We start from the raw sequence: 19,061 nt of genomic DNA on the forward strand, positions 1-19,061 counted from the left end.
CAACAATAATAAATAGTTAATAGTTATCCAACACTTATGAGGCACCAGCTGGCATGGTAAGAAATTATACAAAAAGGATGTTATAGAACATTTAATTGCATAGTCATGTGCTAAAAAATTGTAAATGTTATTATGAAGTTATAACAATGAATATCTCATGATGATTATAGCAGTGCATATCCCATGATGAGATAGGCATCATAATCCCCATTTTAAATAAGAACATTGAATTTCAAATAAATAACTCACTCAAGTTTCAATTATTGAGTATTGAGTAAATATTTGAATCCAAATTTGCCTTAATACACAAACACCATTTCTTCCTTTCTATGTTGATCCACCCAGAAGCTATTTGGTAGTGATGATTCCAAAACCTAATGAACATGGTAGCCAGAGGAGAAATCTAGGGTAAGGACAAACTTAACTCTATAGAAGTCAAACTAAAACTATATTTCCTAATTCTAGAGAGGAATGTTTTACATGTCATTCCAAGGACTGGCACCTCAGCAGGAGTGCACTATGGTGGTCCTGCAAGCCACAGGGATATGTTACAATGTCAGATGAATCTTACCAAGGAAATGGAAAAGAGGGAAGAATGAGAGATGCCTTTGTGGAATTGCAATAATTCAGAATAAACAGAATGTGAATAAGAACTGGATTTTTAGAAGCTAGAGACATGGGCAGTAGTCTGGTTATTAGTGCAGTTATGTGGCATTCTATGGTATTGGGATAGTTTCCCAGAGATGGCGAAGGAAGTTTTATAGCTTTTGAGCCAGAAGAAAAACCAGGATCACATCCAAAGGTTAGGAACTTAAGACTGGATCCCAGAATAGAGATCAAACAAGAGTCATGACAATGGCATAGCTGAAATCAACAGAGAAGAGTATCTAGAAAAAGGAAGCTTGGGCTGGTGCAATGCTAAGAGAGCAAAGCACAGGAAATGCAAGCCCAAGGACCTGAGTTCTATGCCTGGAACTTATTATGGGAGGAAAGAACAAACTTCAGAAATTGTTCTCTTACCTCTTACCTCTACACCATGGTGCGCACACACACGTGCGCACGCACACACACACACACACACACACACACACACGCGTGCACACACACACACATGCAAATTAAAATTAAATTTAAAAATAATGCACAAAGGAATGTTTGTAAGAGGGAGAAATTCACAGGACTTGAAGAGTAAGTGGGTTTAAAGACATTTGTGAGAATGAAGTTGGTAATTATACCTGAATTTAAGGTTTAAATTAATAGCCAATAATTATACTATTCTCCAAGACAAAAAAAAAATGAAATAGGGATTTAAAGCCTCCATACAGTGTTGTTTAGTTTTGCTTTGGCTAAAGTGCTTGATTTTTACTTCTGACCTCTGGGTAAACTGATTCACCTCCCAGAGTCTTAATTTCTTCTTCATCCAAGGTAAATGATGCACTTTGGATTAAAGCTCTACTCCCTATCCCTCTCCCTAGGACATCTCCCAAGGAATTTTTTTTCTGAGATTAATTGTAAGGTTAATATTATTCATGAAAATATGAGTTCTGTCATTCCTCGTCCAGCAAAGAATTTGATCAGGCTAACATTGCTATGCTCTGCACACTCCTTCCCATTCCACGTCTGGTTTCTCTGCAAGCTAATTGGGCCTCCATCTTCATGAGGTTAGCCCTGTTCAAACGCTTCCCTTAGCATTTCCCCAGCTCCCCATGGCTCACCTAGATCTGATTGTGTTTACCACTCTGCTTTGCTAGCTAGCTTTGAGCTGCTGTGTTTTCCGATCTTGACATCTGGGTCTCATTGCTCCTTCTCTGCCTTGAGACCTCTGCATTATTTATAAAATTGCTACAGGAAAATGAAAGCAAGGCTGGATCTGGGAGAAGGCAAGTTCTGGAGAATGTGATGGAATCCCCAAAGAGCAACACTTCCAATTAAGCCAACCAAGGCTCACAAAGCCCTAGAGATTCCACTGGTGCACAGTATTGGGCAGGCAGCATTCAATCCAGGTTTTGAGAATAGTAAATATCTCAATAGGGGAAATGATATTAGTGACATATGCAATTACCTTCCAAGAACCCTTTTTACAATCTGCATTTCCCAGATACAGTCCTCGCTCCTAGATAGCCTTCTCCAAGTATCTACAAAGCATCTGTTTCAGGAGCCCTCATTGACACCAAAAAAAATCCATAAATTATTGAATTCCTTATGCAAACAACATTATGTTTGCATATAAGTTATACAACGCTTCCAAATGCTTTACATGATCTTTATACTGCCTAAAATACCTAATATATCATAGATGCTTTATAGTTATAACAATGTATATATTGCTATTCAGTTTTTAGGTAATAATGGCAGGAAAACAAAATTTGCAATGTTCAGCACAGCTATTTTCCTAAATATTTCAATCTACACTTGCTAGAATCTTTGGATGCACAATTCATGGATAACAATGTTTAACTGTACTTTCTCCATAGGTAACATGTTACCTAACTTGTACGTGACATCCCATGATGGATGAGATTAGCCACAGGCAACATAAAGTTTTTTTCTTTTCAATTACATTGGAAAAATCTCATATAAAATAACCCAAAATATAAAGTTCAATATTTGGCTTTCTTTCATATTGAATGCCTACCACTAACTCAATATTTTTAATGCTTTATATCTATTAGAATGTCTGAAATGGGCCAATTACCATGCTAAGATCTTATACTCATCCACAATTAGTATAAATGTCTCCCAAAGACGATGGATGCTGCCATTTCACTTCTGCCAATGTTACAGGAGGGTAAACATCTTGGATGCCCATAGAAAAAGAGTCATGCTGCATCTCAAACTCTCATCCCTCTGGCTCTAAAAGTTTTCTACAATCAAACATTCAAAAACAGTGGCTCCACCATTAAAAAGGAATAATATAATGATTGTAATTTGGCAAATAGAGAATGTATTTCTAGGGTTCTGCATTAACTATTTCCCACTCTATGTCACTGGTTGGCAGTCCCTGAGTGGTAAGCTTGACACCAAGGCAGAGTTCTGCAGGGAGCAGGCAGGGGCTTCAGGGCTGAAATGATTACCTCCCTCCATTTATACATGTAGAAGGGAGTGTATCAGTAGCTCCTTTGCCACTTTTAAACTCAGCCCTTCCAACTTCTCAGTCTGAGGCCTTGCTGCCCTGTTTATCTATACCATGTGCCAGCCAGGGGAGCTACATCAGCAAACCCTCTTTGTCTACAAGAAGGCAAGACTCGACTAGTCTTTTTGACCTACAGCAGGTTTCCAAGTTGTCTGGATAAGCTTTTAGCATAGGGGCGTATGAATGCTTGCCCATCATGTGGTTACCCTCTTAGTACAGAAAGGTTTACCCTAGTCTTGCCTCACTTGAGAATCAGTGGTGATCTTGACCCCAGAGTCTGACTGTACTTTGATCTGTGCAAGCTTTACTTTAAGAGCAAGAACCAGTCAACTATTGCTATCACCTTTATCCACTCACAAGATAAACTGTCTTTGGACAATCTTTTGGGAAACTGAAGAAAGTAAAGCTGCCCCCCGGACCCCAGACAAGCTTAAACCATCTACCCAATTTCACCTGAAGCCTCTGCACCGACCCTTGTCCCTCCCCCCAGAGACCAATGCCAAGCAAAACCCATTCAACTGTCCCATTCCCTCCCAGTTCTTCTCAACCTACTCCCCTGCCTCAACCCCCTTCATCACCAACCCCGGTGTTTCTACCAGCTCACAGCAAGAGTGTTCGTGATATCTCAAGGGAAACATTGATTTAGGAACTTCTTCCTATTTTCCCCTCATCCCATCTCATGGAAAAGTACAACATGTTCAGACTGGTTTGGGAAATCCAGCTGGTCCCCGCTGTCACTTATGTAAGTCCCTGAATGCCCTTCCACCCCCATGGTACTTAGAAAGTACATGGAAAGCACCAACAGGAGAGATGTGAAAAGTAGCCCTGGGTTTTCAATGTAATCAATATAATCAATCTAAGAAACTTTGGCAATTCATTTATATGTAAGTTATCTGTGTCAGGAGAAGGCATAGCCAAACACAGATTTTCAAGAGATACCTTTATTCTGATACCAAGGAGTCGTTCTAAATAAAAGGAAACAGAATTGAAATGATTGAGATGACTTTTCTTCCAGCACATTTATGGACGTTATATTCTTCTCTACCAGTTGTAGTAGCAATGACTGGTGTAGCTTGTCCCCCATAGAATATTCAAATGCCAGGAGTAGAAAGTTATAGATTTAGATTTAGTTTCTTAACAAGAAACATATATTAATAAAGAAACATCAGTTTTAAATGCCATTTCTGAGGAATACAGTGCCAATGATAAAACAGTACTGGCGTGCTCAGCGTACATGGGTCGTAGGGGCCTGTGATCATTCCCCCTTCTTTTTCTGTGCCTTTTTATTAAACAAATATGATGTGGGAATCGAATATAACCAGAAAAATCAGTTACATAGACAAAAATCATATTGCTTTCGGCTCTAGAGAAAGAACACACACACACACACACAACTTGTGCTGTCCTCAGGCAGAAGGCAGCCCAGCTTGTGTGAATTCTAAATGGAAATCAATGAGCTCTTCAAAGAGCCCTGAGATCCCTTTATCAACATGCACTCACATAGCAAGAGCCATGAGGATGGGAATCGATAGCTCTCCTAATCCCGAAGTCCCAGGTCTTGGCAACAGACCAAAGGCCAAGCTGGCTGCAACATGGCAGCTCATCAGAGATGCTTTGTCTGTTTTCTTGTGACCTTGTTGTAGTCTAAGAGCTTTCTTCCACTGGTTATGCTGTGCTGGACGATCCCCTGGGTCAAGGGTCTCCTGGCTCCCATGTGAATCTTCACAAACAGGAAGCAAGTCAATGCCTCTCAACAGCCGATTCTTGAACTTGTCCATTTCGTTGGGTTTCCCTGCCGGCATGCTTTCTCTCTGTCTGAGTCTTTATAACTTCTAAACAATATCTCCACATCTTGTTTAGGCTTTGGCAAAGTTGGACTTCTCTATTTGACTTGCACCCTTCTGGGCTGACCAGCCCTAGTTTTTTGTATCCCAATTTTCTCTAGCTGCATGTTAAATTTCTGTATTCTTGCTTTGTATATTTTTAGATTTTCTGTAGTTAAATAAATATTTTACATTACTAGAAAGTATGAGTACTGGATATATAGTTCAGCAAGTTTGGTATAACTGTGTGTTTAATCATGATATAGCATATTTTCACTACCTAAAAGTTCTCTCCAAATTCCAAAGATTCAGTCTCCTTCCCCAGAGTTAATCACTGCTTTAATGTTCACCTTCCCTTATTATTAAAATGCAGACATTCAGTATGTCTCCCTTTATGTTTCCTCTCTTTCAGATAACTTATTGTTTTAAACTTCATTCATAGTGTTGAATATATCAATAGGTAATTGGATTTTCTTATTTGGGAGAGGGATCATTTTGATTACTGTCCTGGTTGGTTTTTATTGTCAGTCTAGGACAATGTAGTGTCACTTAGGAAGAGGGAGCTTCAACTAGAGAGCTGCCTAGCTGACATAGGCCTGAGTTCAACATCTGAATAAGAACAGCCATGCTGGGTTCCATAAAATGGGAAAGAGCTACAAGAAGGTCCAGAAGACTCAAGGAGTCTCTTCCTCCACCGACCAGTTTATCCCTCAAACACAGCTGAAGTAGCATCAATTCCTAGTCCTTCTGTAACTCCTGCACCTCAATTCATCTGTAACCCAGTATTCTCAGACAAATCTCTCTCTCTCTCTCTCTCTCTCTCTCTCTCTCTCTCTCTCTCTCTCTCTCTCTCCATACACACACACACACACACTCACACACACACACACCTCTGTTACCATTTTTATTACATGTGTCACATTCTTTATTTTGAGAACTATTCCCTCCTACCTTAGTCCTACCTAAGAGTGATCTTAAAGCAATCTTTTATCCTGCTAAACAGAAATACTAAGAAAGCACACCCTGAGTCCTTATCTTTATACCCCTAGTAAATGCATCTGTCAAGCCTCTTTTTAAATGATGAGTTGATTAATACCCAGATCTACAACCATATAATGTGCAAAAAGTAAGACTATGGAACATGAAGTTCTAAATGGGACATCTATGATACCATCTTCTATCAAGGCTGAGGGATCAATGGAAAAAATATGGATGAGGGAAGGGTTCATGTGGTCTCATTCTACCCAAGAACCTATTGGAAACTGGTGGCTACTGGTTAAGGGAGAATCACTTTCCTTTAGGGATGGAGGACCTGAAATGCATGCCCCAGTAGATGGTCCTACACCTATGCACATGCAGTCATCAATAAACAGATTCTGTGGGTATTAAATTATTTTTTTAAAACATATAACATTGGAAGGGAAGAGTGGTAGGTGATGTAAGAGAAGATGGAATGGGGCTGATTTCTTCAAAATACACAATATATATTATGAATATTTAAAAAATTTAAAACTAAATATTAAATAAAATATCTATATAGGCTTTGCATTCCTACCTACTTTAATATTTACAACTGCAGAGTATAAATTAATGTACAAAAGAAAGATGCTACCAAAATTCATGAGACGGTGGATAGATGTAGGAAATGGAGAACAGAAGCACATTGCCTGTTCTTTGGCAATCCTCAGAATAAATAGGGCAACAACTGCCATCTCATTAGTTCTTGTAACTGGTATCAATGAATCCAAGAGTCAGATACCTGAGAAGCATCTGTGGCATGTACATCTTCCCAACCATCACATAGTGTTTTTCCAATGCTTCCATAAACATTTTCATAAGACCCAGAAATTGGGCCGAGTCAACATTAATCTCCAGCCACAGAACTTAAAAATCGATGTGGACAGAGAGGGACTCCTCTCTGTCAGGACAGGACCAGAGCAAGTGAATAGCAGTGATGCAGCTGCTGGCAGGTGGTGTGTTAAATATAGCCCTGTAGGTACCTAAATGGTGGCATCCTGCCTGTTAGAGAGCTCTGTAACACTGGGAATAGCATTTAGTGCTCAGCTGTTTCTCACCCACCTCTCAGATGGTCCCAGCAGGAAACAAGTCTGAGGCTGTCATGTTTATAGCTAATTAATGTTTATTTATACTTTTAAACAAGCCTTTCACCTGTCACTCTTTAAAATAAATGCTCTGCTCTTCAATTAGAGATTGTCAGAGCAGAAAGAAACCCTGTTTGTTGAAGACTTAACATGTGCCTGTGTTTAAATGTGTATCAGATATGGGGTTCTTTCCTTCCAAATCACTCTCTTCTCCTGGAGGCTAAGGCTTCCTGCACAGAGAAACAGCCTTTCTATAGCTTTCAGATGTGAGACTGGAGACTTGCTATGTAGAGCTTGATGAACACAGTCACAAGCAGAGATTACACTGCCTCCTTGAGATACAGGGATCTTTGGAAGCAGGGATGACTATAGTACATTAGTGAACATTTGAACCACGACTGAATTTATGTTCTTGGGGGCAGAGGCACATGCTCTATGTGCCAAAGAAAAGTTGATGCAGTCAGTCATGGCAGTAGAGTTTTGCAGGTTTTAAAAGCTTGTTTATTTATAGGCTTTGGGAGGTAGAACTTTAAACTCTTGTAATATTAAGCTGGACAAGAGTGTCTTTCATTAGCTGAGAAGTTGTAGAGTGTCAGGTAGTCAATGCTAGTGGTGTGAGTTTTGGTGTAAGTCTTGAACCAGTAGGTATGAGTTTGACTTCGAGAGGAGGATGCACATGGAGTAAGGGATTCGCCATGGGAAACACCTTATGGCTACATGGCTGACCCCCTCCCATTTTTTTCCTGAACCTACTGATGGGTATCCTGTGATATTTCATTGCACATATGCAATGTGGGATGATCAAAAATCTATACAATCATCATTACATTGTTTTTGGGACCTCTGAAACTCTAAACTATGTAACTTCTTGTGAATTTGCAGTCAGCCCACTGTGTTGAGGAACACTAGAGCTAAATACTCTGTACTGAAATTAACATTTTAAGCATCTACAGGTGGGAATTTGGAGTATTTGTCTTTCTATGACCACTTTTTTTTTTTTTAATTTTTAAGGTGATAGGAATGTCATGTGCCCTCGTTTGACCATTATTTATAGTATGCATATATTGAATCCTACATTATACTACATAGATAAATCTAATTAAAATAACAAAATTTAAAAAATATCCTTAGACTAAATTCAGGTAAATTTACCTGATTGGTAGTAATGCTCTTGCCAGAGAATTGGGCTCTATTCCATGAGGACATCATAATTTTCCCTTTTACAGATGCTAATTTTAATTTTTTTACAACAATATACTACAGATACAAGTTCACAGCTATTTTGAGTCCCAAGAGTCCTGAAGTATCTTTGAACCTGGAAGTGGGTAACCTGAACAGAGTCAAAGAGTAAGTCACAAAGGGAGGCTATACCCCAGCACCAAAACCACAGCAGAACTGAATCTCTATTCTACTATATCCATTTGAATGACCCAAGGGAAACACTTTGTGTGTTCATCTCTTGAAATTGGAGTGCAGAGCTCATAGGCCTTCCCAGGATTCATTAAACATGTAACCATTTAATCACAGAGTAGATGCTTTAGAAAGTAGATTCTGATAGAACTGTTCATTCTGATATTCCTTCACTTTTACTTAAGCTCTACATGTGGACATTTGTCCCCACACTTCTGCAGATATATCTGGTCACAGTTTGTAAAAAACAAAAACAAAAACAAAAACAAAAACAAAAACATGGGCATTCTCTTAAGCCACTCTGTTGCCATTTTTTTTCTTTCTTATCTGGAAATAAGGCCTCTGGTTTCAGATTGTCTGACATCATTTGCATAGTACTTGGGACTGGAAAGGAAATCCTATATATGAATCAACCTAGAACAGTGCTACAATTGTCCTGAAAAATATATGAGAATATTTTTTTCTAGTTTAATAATGTAAGAATAAAAGTAGAAAAATTTCCAGTTTTTACCAGTGAGCATTAAACCATTGTTCTGAACCTATCATGAGATGAGTTGTGTCTTCATAAATATATGTTGCAACACTAATCCCTGGGGCCTGGGAATATGGTCTTATCCAGGATGTGCATCTTAACAAGTGGAGAAATACTAAGGTCAGACTGAATAAATGTCCTAACACAGTGATGAATGCGCATAGAAGAGGGGGAGTCCAGACCACAAGGTCCCAAGCTCAGATGGTCTTGTGAAGATGTAAGTGATAAATCAAATGGGCCACCATAAGCCAATGACAGCTTAGTACTGCTGGTAGACACAACACATGGCAAGAAAAGGGGATGATCTTCCTAAACTCACTAGCATCAGAACAGCTTGCCAACTCTACGATTTTAGACTGCCAGTTTCCAGAAATGTGATGTGAGGAGTTCTGTTCCGTTAAAACATCCAGCTTGTTGTCATTTGATATAACAACTATCATAATAAACCTGTCATTAAAGTTTCCCACACATGTTTGTCCCCTTTGTCTATTTTTCTTGCCTTGACACTTGATGGGCTGTCTCCTAGAGAGTAAGAGGAACCTCATCATAGTATGAAAAGAAGGAAGTAACTTACCACAGGCCCCCGGCCAGTACTGCTTAGGTAATGGAGGAGACCTTTGGCATGGTAGATGGTTGGTTGGAGATGAGCTTGGGGAGAGAGCCACTGTCTGTTGAGATCCTCGCCTCTCAGTGAGCATCTGTGACTGCAGGAAGAGACAATAAGCAAAGAAACACACATTTAGACAAGAAATTGCTTCATAAAATAAAACCCAAGCTGACAAACAATTAAACTAATGAATCCAACTTTGCTCTGACTTCTGCCACCAGCTCCAGATGTCCAGGAAGCTGCAGATCTGTACTAGAAGAGTATGGAGTGGCCTAGTTATCTGCAGCTGTGGGAACTAGAAACTGCATTTGACTTAATACAGGGTTTATAGTGTTCTAAAACAAAATTTGGGAAACATGGTTTCCTACTGTATGTACCCATTTAAAACAAACAAACAAACAAAGAAACAAACAAACAAAAAGAAAAAAGAAAGACAATATATGACTCCCTAGGCCCTTTAGTTCTACAAATAACTAATTTGATCTCAAGATAGCACACACAATATAATGAAATACAATATTTCTGGATAGCCCAAGAGCATTATAAAACTCAATATTATTATTACACTTCAGTGAAGAAACAAGTGACCTAAGGTATAAAACTAAAGAGTTACACCTAGGTCTCTTTGCCTCTAGCTCACACATCCCTTCTTAGGGAATTCTTGAAAACTGCCAAACCAAGCTCAAGATTATATGTTCCCTGGGGGTACTCATAGTCATAGCTCACATGTTAGATTCAAAGATTATTCAACTCTTTAACAAGAGGCAAAGCTTCCAGGGAGAGTTATCCTATGAGCCCAAGACAACTGAAAAGTTTATCAGAAGCAAACCATCCATAGGATGGATATGTTCCTAGATATGATGGATATTGTGGCTATGACGGCATTTATCCTAGACGGTGAGCTAGCAAGATGCCACAGATTGAAGGGACCAACACAATATCCCCATCACCAGAACCACCACCATTAACTCCCCTCCCACTACTACCCTTCCAATCTCCACCATAATGAAATTGCTTAGTTTCTTCTGAACAAGTGTGCCTGAACAAGTGTTTGACCAAGCTTCCCATAGCCATCCATTCCCACCTATTTAACTTTCAGCAGATCAGCCTTGTCCCCAAAATTTCATGAATTCCTAAGCTAAGAAATTCTAGTCCTGTTTGTTGTTTTAAGAGTCCTTATAGAACCATTTTGGAGAAATTTGCACGAATATCATTTTTATTCATTTTATCCTCCTCAGTAGACTGGAAGAAATGGGAGCTTGCTCCATTAGGGGCAAGAATGATTGTTGGTACCATTAAAATTCTAAAAGGAACTGTATTAGCCAAAAACATAAGACTGTATAATGAAATTGTCAGAGAGCCAACTTTGAGGAAGGATGCAATTTCACAAGACTTCATCCCTAGATGAAGGGCTATAGTTAATCACTGAGTAAGGAGAGAGGGAGAATCAGTTAATCAGTTCCCTCTGAAAACCAGGCCACCGATGATTCAACCAATCCCAAGTGGTCAGCCTTAAACTCTAGTTCATATGTGCAACAACACTAAATGGACTCAGTAGGGTGTGAGTGTGTGTGTGTGTGTGTGTGTGTGTGTAAAACAAAGACAATAGAAAGACTCTAAATTCGAAAGGGTTTATGGGAAGAAAGGGGGTGCATAGTGAACTCATATAAAATTCTCAAAAAAGATAAAAATTTTCATAATTGGGCTGGTGAGATGGCTCAGTGGGTAAGAGCACCCGACTGCTCTTCGGAAGGTCCAGAGTTCAAATCCCAGCAACCACATGGTGGCTCACAACCATTCGTAACGAGATCTGGCGCCCTCTTCTGGAGTGTCTGAAGACAGCTACAGTGTACTTACATATAATAAATAAATCTTTAAAAAAATTTTTCATAATTGGTATTAAGTAAACAATAGAGAACAAATTCATGGCCAGAAATTTAATTATAGAAGCAAACATACTTTCCCCATTAAAACCACTGGCCTATTTGCAATGAATCTTGGAGATGAAATGGCTCAAGCTCCTTTTTACAATATTTAAATCTCTGTTCTGAAACCATCTTTGCTTGTAAGTTCCCTCTTAAAAATCACTAGAAATTGAAAATATTCAATAATTCATTTATCCTAATTTTGTCATAATATATTTCACTTGAGGGGCTAAGGATGTAGCTAACTTGGTAGCAGTGTTTGTCTAACAATGCAAGAGATCCTAAATTCAATCCCCAGCACAACATAAGCCAGGTGTGACAGCACATTTCTGTATTCTCAACCCCAGCACAACATAGGCCAGGTGTGACAGCGCATTTCTGTATTCTCAACCCTCAGGAAGGACAGGGAGAGACAGGAAGAGCAGAAGCTCAAAGTTATCAATGGCTACATAGTGACAAATTACAGCCAGAATTTACACACACACACATGTGTATGTATGTATATATATACACACATACACGTGTGTGTGTGTGTGTGTGTGTAAGAAAGAGAGAGGAGAGAGAGAGAGAGAGAGAGAGAGAGAGAGAGAGAGAGAGAGAGAGAGAGACTTAATGCCAGTAACAATGGAAAGGAAAAGCATGACAGAATTGATCAATGGCATATTTGCTTCTTTTTTTTTTTCATTTTTTATTGGTTATTTTATTTATTTCCATTTCAAATGTTATCTCCCTTCCCAGTTTCTCCTCCAGAAGGCCCCTATCCCCTCTTTCCTTCCCACCTCTAGGAGGGTGTTGCCCCACTTGCCTACCCATTCCTGCCTCAGCAGCCTAGCATTCCCCTATTCTGGGTCATCAAATCTCCACAGGACCAAGGGGCTCCCCTCTCAGTGATGCTAGATAAGGTAACCTCTACTACATATCCATCTGGAGCCATGGGTATCCCCTGTGTATTCTTTGATTGGGAGTTTAGTCCCTGGGAGCTTGTGGGGGGTCTGATTGATTGATATTGTTGTTTTTCCTATGAGGATGCAAACCCCTTCAGCTCCTTCAGTCCTTGCCCTAACTTCCCCATTGGGGTCACCATGTTCAGTCCAATGTTTGTGTACATCTGCATCTGTTTCCGTCTGGCTCTGGCAAATCCTCTCAGGGGACAGCTATACCAAGCTCCTGTCAATAAGCATTTCTTGGCATCAGCAATAGTGTGTGAGTTTGGTGTCTGCAGATGGGATGGATCCTTAGGTGGAGCAGTCTCTGAATGGCCTTTCCTTGAGTTTCTGTCCCACTCATTGTCCTTGCATTTTCTTTTGACAGGAGGAATTCTGGATTAATATTTTTGAGGTGGGTGGGTGGCCCCATTCTTCAACTGAGGGCTGTGTCTCTCTACTGGATATGCTCTCTGCAGGTTCTATCCCCCCTTTGTTGGGTATTTAGGCTAATGTCCTCCCTGTGGGGTCCTGGGAACCCCTTGGGTCCCTGGCATCTGGGACTTTCTAGTGGCTAACCCCAGCTTCCCCCACTGCTGCACATGTACTTTTAAATTCCTGACCCTCTGTACTTCTCCCCCATCTCCTCCCATATCTGAACTGGCCCCTTTTTTTCCCTCCCCCTCTCTCTCCCTCCCAGATCCATTAGATTTTTATTCTGAACTCAAGGCATCCAATAGTCTGAGAATACTTTGACTGCTGTGTGACTTTTTTTTTTTTTTTTTTTGCCTTGACCTGAATTCTCATCAACAGTGCAGACTTTATTTTTTCTGTAACACTGACCATTATGAAATGAACTGAGGTTCTTTCAAAGCATTCCTGTTTATGTAAACAAAATTTGCACATATTGTTATGTATCCAGCAGCCAACAATTCTGCAATTCCCTCTCCCTCTTCTTTCCCTCAGCTCCATGGAGACCAAGTTCAGGGGCAACATCTACATGGAAAGGTCCAGAGATTACCACACAGCAGAAACACAATTCTGTACAATACTTAAAAATAAAGAAAATGGAAGTTCTATATCGCAACTAGAAACCACCCAAGGTTTGATTAAAAAGGCATAGTTCTAGCTCCTGGCTCCATCCCTGGGTATGGGATTTGGGTAGCTCATTTATAATCAGTATTCTCACATGGGAAAAGCAAATATGTTTACCCTGCTTCCCAAGGTTATCATTATCATGCACCACCGACCCTGCTCTACTCTGGATTGTTTTGAAGATCAAATGAAATGATACCTATCCCTTGTGTTTTCATGGAAATTAAGCTGCATAGTCCTATGTCCATCTACATCTTCCTGTGTGACTATACTCATAGCTATATCCACACGCACATGTGTATCCATATCTCCATCACTGTCCCCAGTGGTCAGAGATGCATAGCTCAGTGGTGACCATGTCCACTGCTTCCTTGCCTCATGCAAACTATACTATGAATAACAGTCAGGAATCAATATGCAGGGTGAATCGAAAAGAGAAGAACCTACACCAGGGTCCACAGAGAAGGGGCCGTGATCTGCTTTGAAGTTTATTTGATTTAAGCACACTTTGTGGTCAAGGCAGTGGAATGGATTGGAAAAGAATTAATCAAAATAAAAAAATTACAAAGGGAATTACTGATTTCTCTTTAGGTTACTAGCCAGGGCTAAGGGAGAAGAAGAAGTAGGATTGTCCATGATTTGCGTGTGGAGAAAGTTGTGTCAGTGAAAATAATATAAATGTTTGGGGGCTGCTATTTTAGGAAAAGTTTTGTTTGTTTAGTGGCTGTTTTCTGGGATAAAGAAATTGAACCATCCCAGCGGCAGAGCTCGGCTGTGCAGATTTGAGAACCACACATGCTTGCATTTGTATTCAGGCCTGCATGTGTGGCTGGGATTTGGAGGTATCTCTGTGTGTGCCTACAGCTTTGATATTTCCTACCGCTCGGCATCTGCTGACAACCACAATGTGTACTACACCTGCCTTAAGAGCTTTTTCTTTTAAAGCAAATCCATTTGCTCCCAATCTGCAAATCCGTTTGGCATTTTATGTTAATGATACCTGAGATCCCTGTAGTCATAGGAGCTGCTGGTGCTCTTCGCAGGGATTTGTTTTAAGCATATGAAGATGAAAATGTACCCCATCTTATTATCTACTGTAGTGTTTCTGCAATGACAGCTGCCGCTTCGATGTGCAGAGAATTAGCAGATGGACAGTGATGATGGGCTGGCAAGACATTCAGAGCCTGTAATTTGTGAGAAGGGGTCATCCCTCAAATAGAGTTTGAAATCTTGCTTTGCTTGCAGGAAGAGCAAGGAGTGATCAGTGCTATTCTTCCACACTGAAAATGGCAAACTTACATAGAAAGAAACAAATGCATAAATCACATACCTCCTGTTCACATAGGTAATATGATATAACTGGCCTTCCACAGTTTTTATCGACCCCTCTCTCTTCCTCTCTCCTCTTTGTATCTCTGTCTGCCTCTCTGTCCCTATCTCTGTCTCCCTGTCTCTGTCTATTTCTCTATTTATGTTTGTTTGTGTGTTGTGTCTCTCTATGTCTTTCTGTGTCTCTCCCTGTTTCTCCTCTGTGTCTGTGTCTCTGACTTTCTCTCTCTCTCTGTCTCTCTGTATCTCTCTTTATCTACCTCTGTCTATTTAGGTGTCTCTGTGTGTCTCTGTCTCTCTCTGTGTGTCTGTCTGTCTGTCTCTCTCTCTCTCTCTCTCTCTCTCTCTCTCTCTGACAAAGTCTCATGTATTCATACTGGCCTCAAACTTGCATGGTAGCCAAGGAAGACTTTGAACCTTTGGCTCTCTTGCCTTGCCCCCTAAGTGCATGTGTTACTATCCTAGTTTATGACCCTCTGGGTATCAAAATCAGGGAATTAGGCTTCAGGCACCCCAGGCTAGCACTCTACCAACCATGTCTAGTTGTTTTTCTGTTGTAGTTGTTGTTGGGTTTTTTTTTTTTTTTTGAGATTAAGTTTAAATATTTTCATTTATAATAAAGTTTGTGTGCAGAAAATGTGATAGTTTAGAATACACAAATATCCAGATATTTCAATGTTACCTTGAAATACCTGTATCCCAGGAAACCCCTCAAATGCAAATCACTTTATCTCTCAGTCTAGATCTATAATTATAACAAGAATCATGGTGCTAAGATGCCTGGCCAAAATGGGAGCTCATTATCTTTTACTAGCTTTGAATGTTTCTGTGCATTTGTTTATTTTTTAGACAAAGACTTAGGTAAGTCACAGTGGCCATGAACTCACCATAGTCAGTGATGGCCTTGAATAATTAATATCTCATTTCTACTTCCTTAATGCTAAGATTTCAGAAATGTGCCACTACAATCAAATGGTTTATGCACTGTTTGTGATCAAATGAAAGGCTCCATGGATGTCTGCTAGTACCATACCAACTGAGCTACATCCTGAACCTGATTGATGAGGGTTTTTAGGTGGAGCAGGCACTGTTGCTGCCTATTCTTATAAGTGCTTCATATAGACATTGCTCACTCACTCTGTCAGATATTCACTATCTATATCCAAATAGTCATCATCCCTGAAGAATAATACGCAGGGATTCTGTTGAGGTTCTTTTTGTTTAGATTATAATTTGAAGGTAGAGAGGATCATAAATTAGTCAAGATTTCTGGGGTGGGGGAAATGAGGTGGGATCTAGAAAGGTAGAAATATTATTAAATTTAAAAATTAGCTGTTTAAATTTCAAAATTGAAATTTTGGTGATATACATTCCCCTTTTAAAAGCAAAGAAAAACTAGCTGTGCATGGTAGTGCATTGTTGTGATATTAGAGCATGGTAGACAAAGGTAGGAGGGTCAGAAAAATAAGGTTAACCCCGGCTATAAAGTTACAAGCAGGATGACCTGGCTCCATCATGAAACCTGATGTCCAAAATTATAACAAGAAGGAAAACAAGGAGAACTCGAACATTCACTCAACTAATGGCACTCAGTCTTTTCTTTCTTTATCTCATCTCTCCCCTCTTTGGGTAAGCTTAACTCTGTAGCCCTCCGATTCAAAACCCTGCCCCCTCCATCTCTTGAGTGCTGCAAATTCAAGTATGTACTACCAGACTGAACTTCTCAAAATTATACTCTTAACACTAACTATAGATCATGGAGATCAGCCAATCACAGCAATCACCAAGACACTGGGAGACATGCATTATAAACAATCAAGTCAAAAAGAAGTATATGAACCAGAAGGATTCTCAAAGAAAAGAATGGGCCATAAATCAGAAAAGGAAGGGAGAGATGGTGTGTCTTCCTATAAGAGAATTTACAAAACTGGAATCAGACAAAAATATGATTAAAAAATCCCCCATCTGTCTATGTCTGAACAAGGGAGAGAAGGTACCCAGCAGACAGAACAGATGAGGCCAGGATTCATAGCAAGAGAGGCCCAGCACAGCAAGCTCTGGAGTCTTAGGAATGGCAGTGGTTTAGGTCCAGAAAGCACTTTCATCAGTGTAAGCACATCTCACACTGGGACAAAGTGTGGGTACAGAAGAAAACTCTTCAAAAGCTCAGGGATGTGTTGAAGTCTCTAGATCTTGGCAGCCCAGGATGAGGCACATTGTCCAGATGCCTCATGCTCAGAGCTTTCCAAATGAACATTTCTCACATGCAAAAGGGAAATAAAAGGAGAACAAATCAAATTAATTTCAAGGTAGTTTGAAAGCTCAAGACAATCAGGGTTTTAAGGAGCATTTTATTATGCTTAGGAGATCATTTGTAACTCAAAATCCTTACAGTTAAAAATGGAGAGCAGAAAAAAAAAACCCAAGAAAGTTGTTTGTTCTTCAGCAACTCCAGAGACCAAGAAATCATTTTCCAGAGGTTGATCAAATCACAGCCCAAGAATGAGAAAACCATTATAGGTGTCCAACCTTTTGGTCACTGTAACATAATGTCATCTACAATGCCCATGCTTGAAAACTGTTCAGTTGAGTTAGACAAAAGCCACAGGAAGTTCTCACAGATTTTTAGATGAGTTAAGGACTGGACCTGTCCTTAGCTACCTACAGCCTACTAGTCCAACACTGAACATGCCTAGATTAACCAGCAGCTGATTTTATCGTTTTTTAAAAGAAAAATATCCAGCTTCTGGCTATTATAAATAAAGCTGCTATGAACATAGTGGAGCATGTGTCCTTATTACATGGTGGAACATCTTCTGGGTATATGCTCAGGAGAATTATTACTGGATCCTCCAGTAGTACTATGTCCAACTTTCTGAGGAACCGCCAGACTGATTTCCAGAGTGGTTGTAGCAGCTTGCAATCCCACCAGCAATGGAGGAGTGTTCCTCTTTCTCCACATCCTCGCCATCATCTGCTGTCACCTGAGTTTTTTTTTTTTTTAACTTAGCCATTCTGACTGGTGTGAGATGGAATCTCAGGGCTGTTTTGATTTGCATTTCCCTGACGACTAAAGATGTTGAATATTTTTTTTAGGTACTTCTCAGCAATTTGGTATAAGCTCGGAATACCCAAGATACAATTCGCAAGACACATGAAACTCAAGAAGAAGGAAGACTAAAGTGTGGATACTTCAATCCTTCTTATAAGGGGGAAGAAAATACCCATGGAAGAACTTACAGAGACAAAGTGTGAAACAGAGACTGAAGGAGTGACCATCCAGAGATTGCCCCACCTGGGAATCTGTCCCATAAACAACCACTAAAACCAGACACTATTGTGGATGCCAACAAGAGCTTACTGACAGGAGCCTGATATAGCTGTCTCCTGAGAGGCTCTGCCAGTGCCTGACAAGTACAGAAGTGGATGCTCACAGACATCCACTGGACAGAGCATAGTATCCCAATGAAGGAGATAGAAAAAGTACCTAAGGAGCTGAAGGGGTTTGCAACCCCATAGGAGGAACAACAATATGAACTAACCAGTACCCCCAGAGCTCCCTGGAACTAAACCACCAACCAAAGAAAACATATGGTGGGACTCAGGGCTCTAGCTGCATATGTACCAGAGGATGGTCTAGTTGGTCTACAATGGGAAGAGAGACCCTTGGTCCTGTGAAGGTTCTATGCCCCAGTATAAAGGAATGCCAGGGCCAGGAAGCATGAGTGGGTGGGTTGGGGAGCAGGGGTGGGTATAGGGCGTTTTTGGAGAGGAATCTAGGAAAGGGGATAGCATTTGAAATGTAAAGAAAATATCTAATTAAAAAAGAAGAAAATTATCCAGATGCTGTAGGAATCTCTCAGTCAGTAAAGCACTGCTCGTGTAAGCATTATGACTTAAGTTCGGTCCCAGAAACTATCTAAATGGTTGGACATGCTAGCACATTCCTGAAATCTCAATACTGGAAAGGTAGACAAAGAAGGATTTTGAAGCTTGCTAACTAGGCAGTCTAGTCTAATATATGAGCACCAGGCCAACAAGAGACTTTGTCCCAAAGAAGGCAGCAGTATTCTTGTGGATGACAAGTGAAGTTTTCTTAGAGGCTACATGTACACACACAGACATGAACCTATACATGCAAACACACACACATATTCACATATACACATGAATGCAGTCACA

General features: G+C 40.1%; 1 protein-coding gene across 1 annotated transcript in view; it reads right to left on the reverse strand.

Moving 5' to 3' along the window:
• Positions 1–19,061, reverse strand: part of Agbl1 (AGBL carboxypeptidase 1) — an 818,045-nt gene that overhangs the window by 417,656 nt on the left and 381,328 nt on the right. The window contains exon 17 of the mRNA XM_021168273.2: positions 9,575–9,704. Coding sequence (XP_021023932.2) covers positions 9,575–9,704 — 130 coding nt within the window. The remainder of the gene's footprint in view (positions 1–9,574; positions 9,705–19,061) is intronic.

This window comes from Mus caroli, unplaced genomic scaffold (assembly GCF_978045245.1).
Source record: "Mus caroli unplaced genomic scaffold, Mus_caroli_1 scaffold_8, whole genome shotgun sequence".
Lineage (NCBI taxonomy): Eukaryota > Metazoa > Chordata > Mammalia > Rodentia > Muridae > Mus > Mus caroli.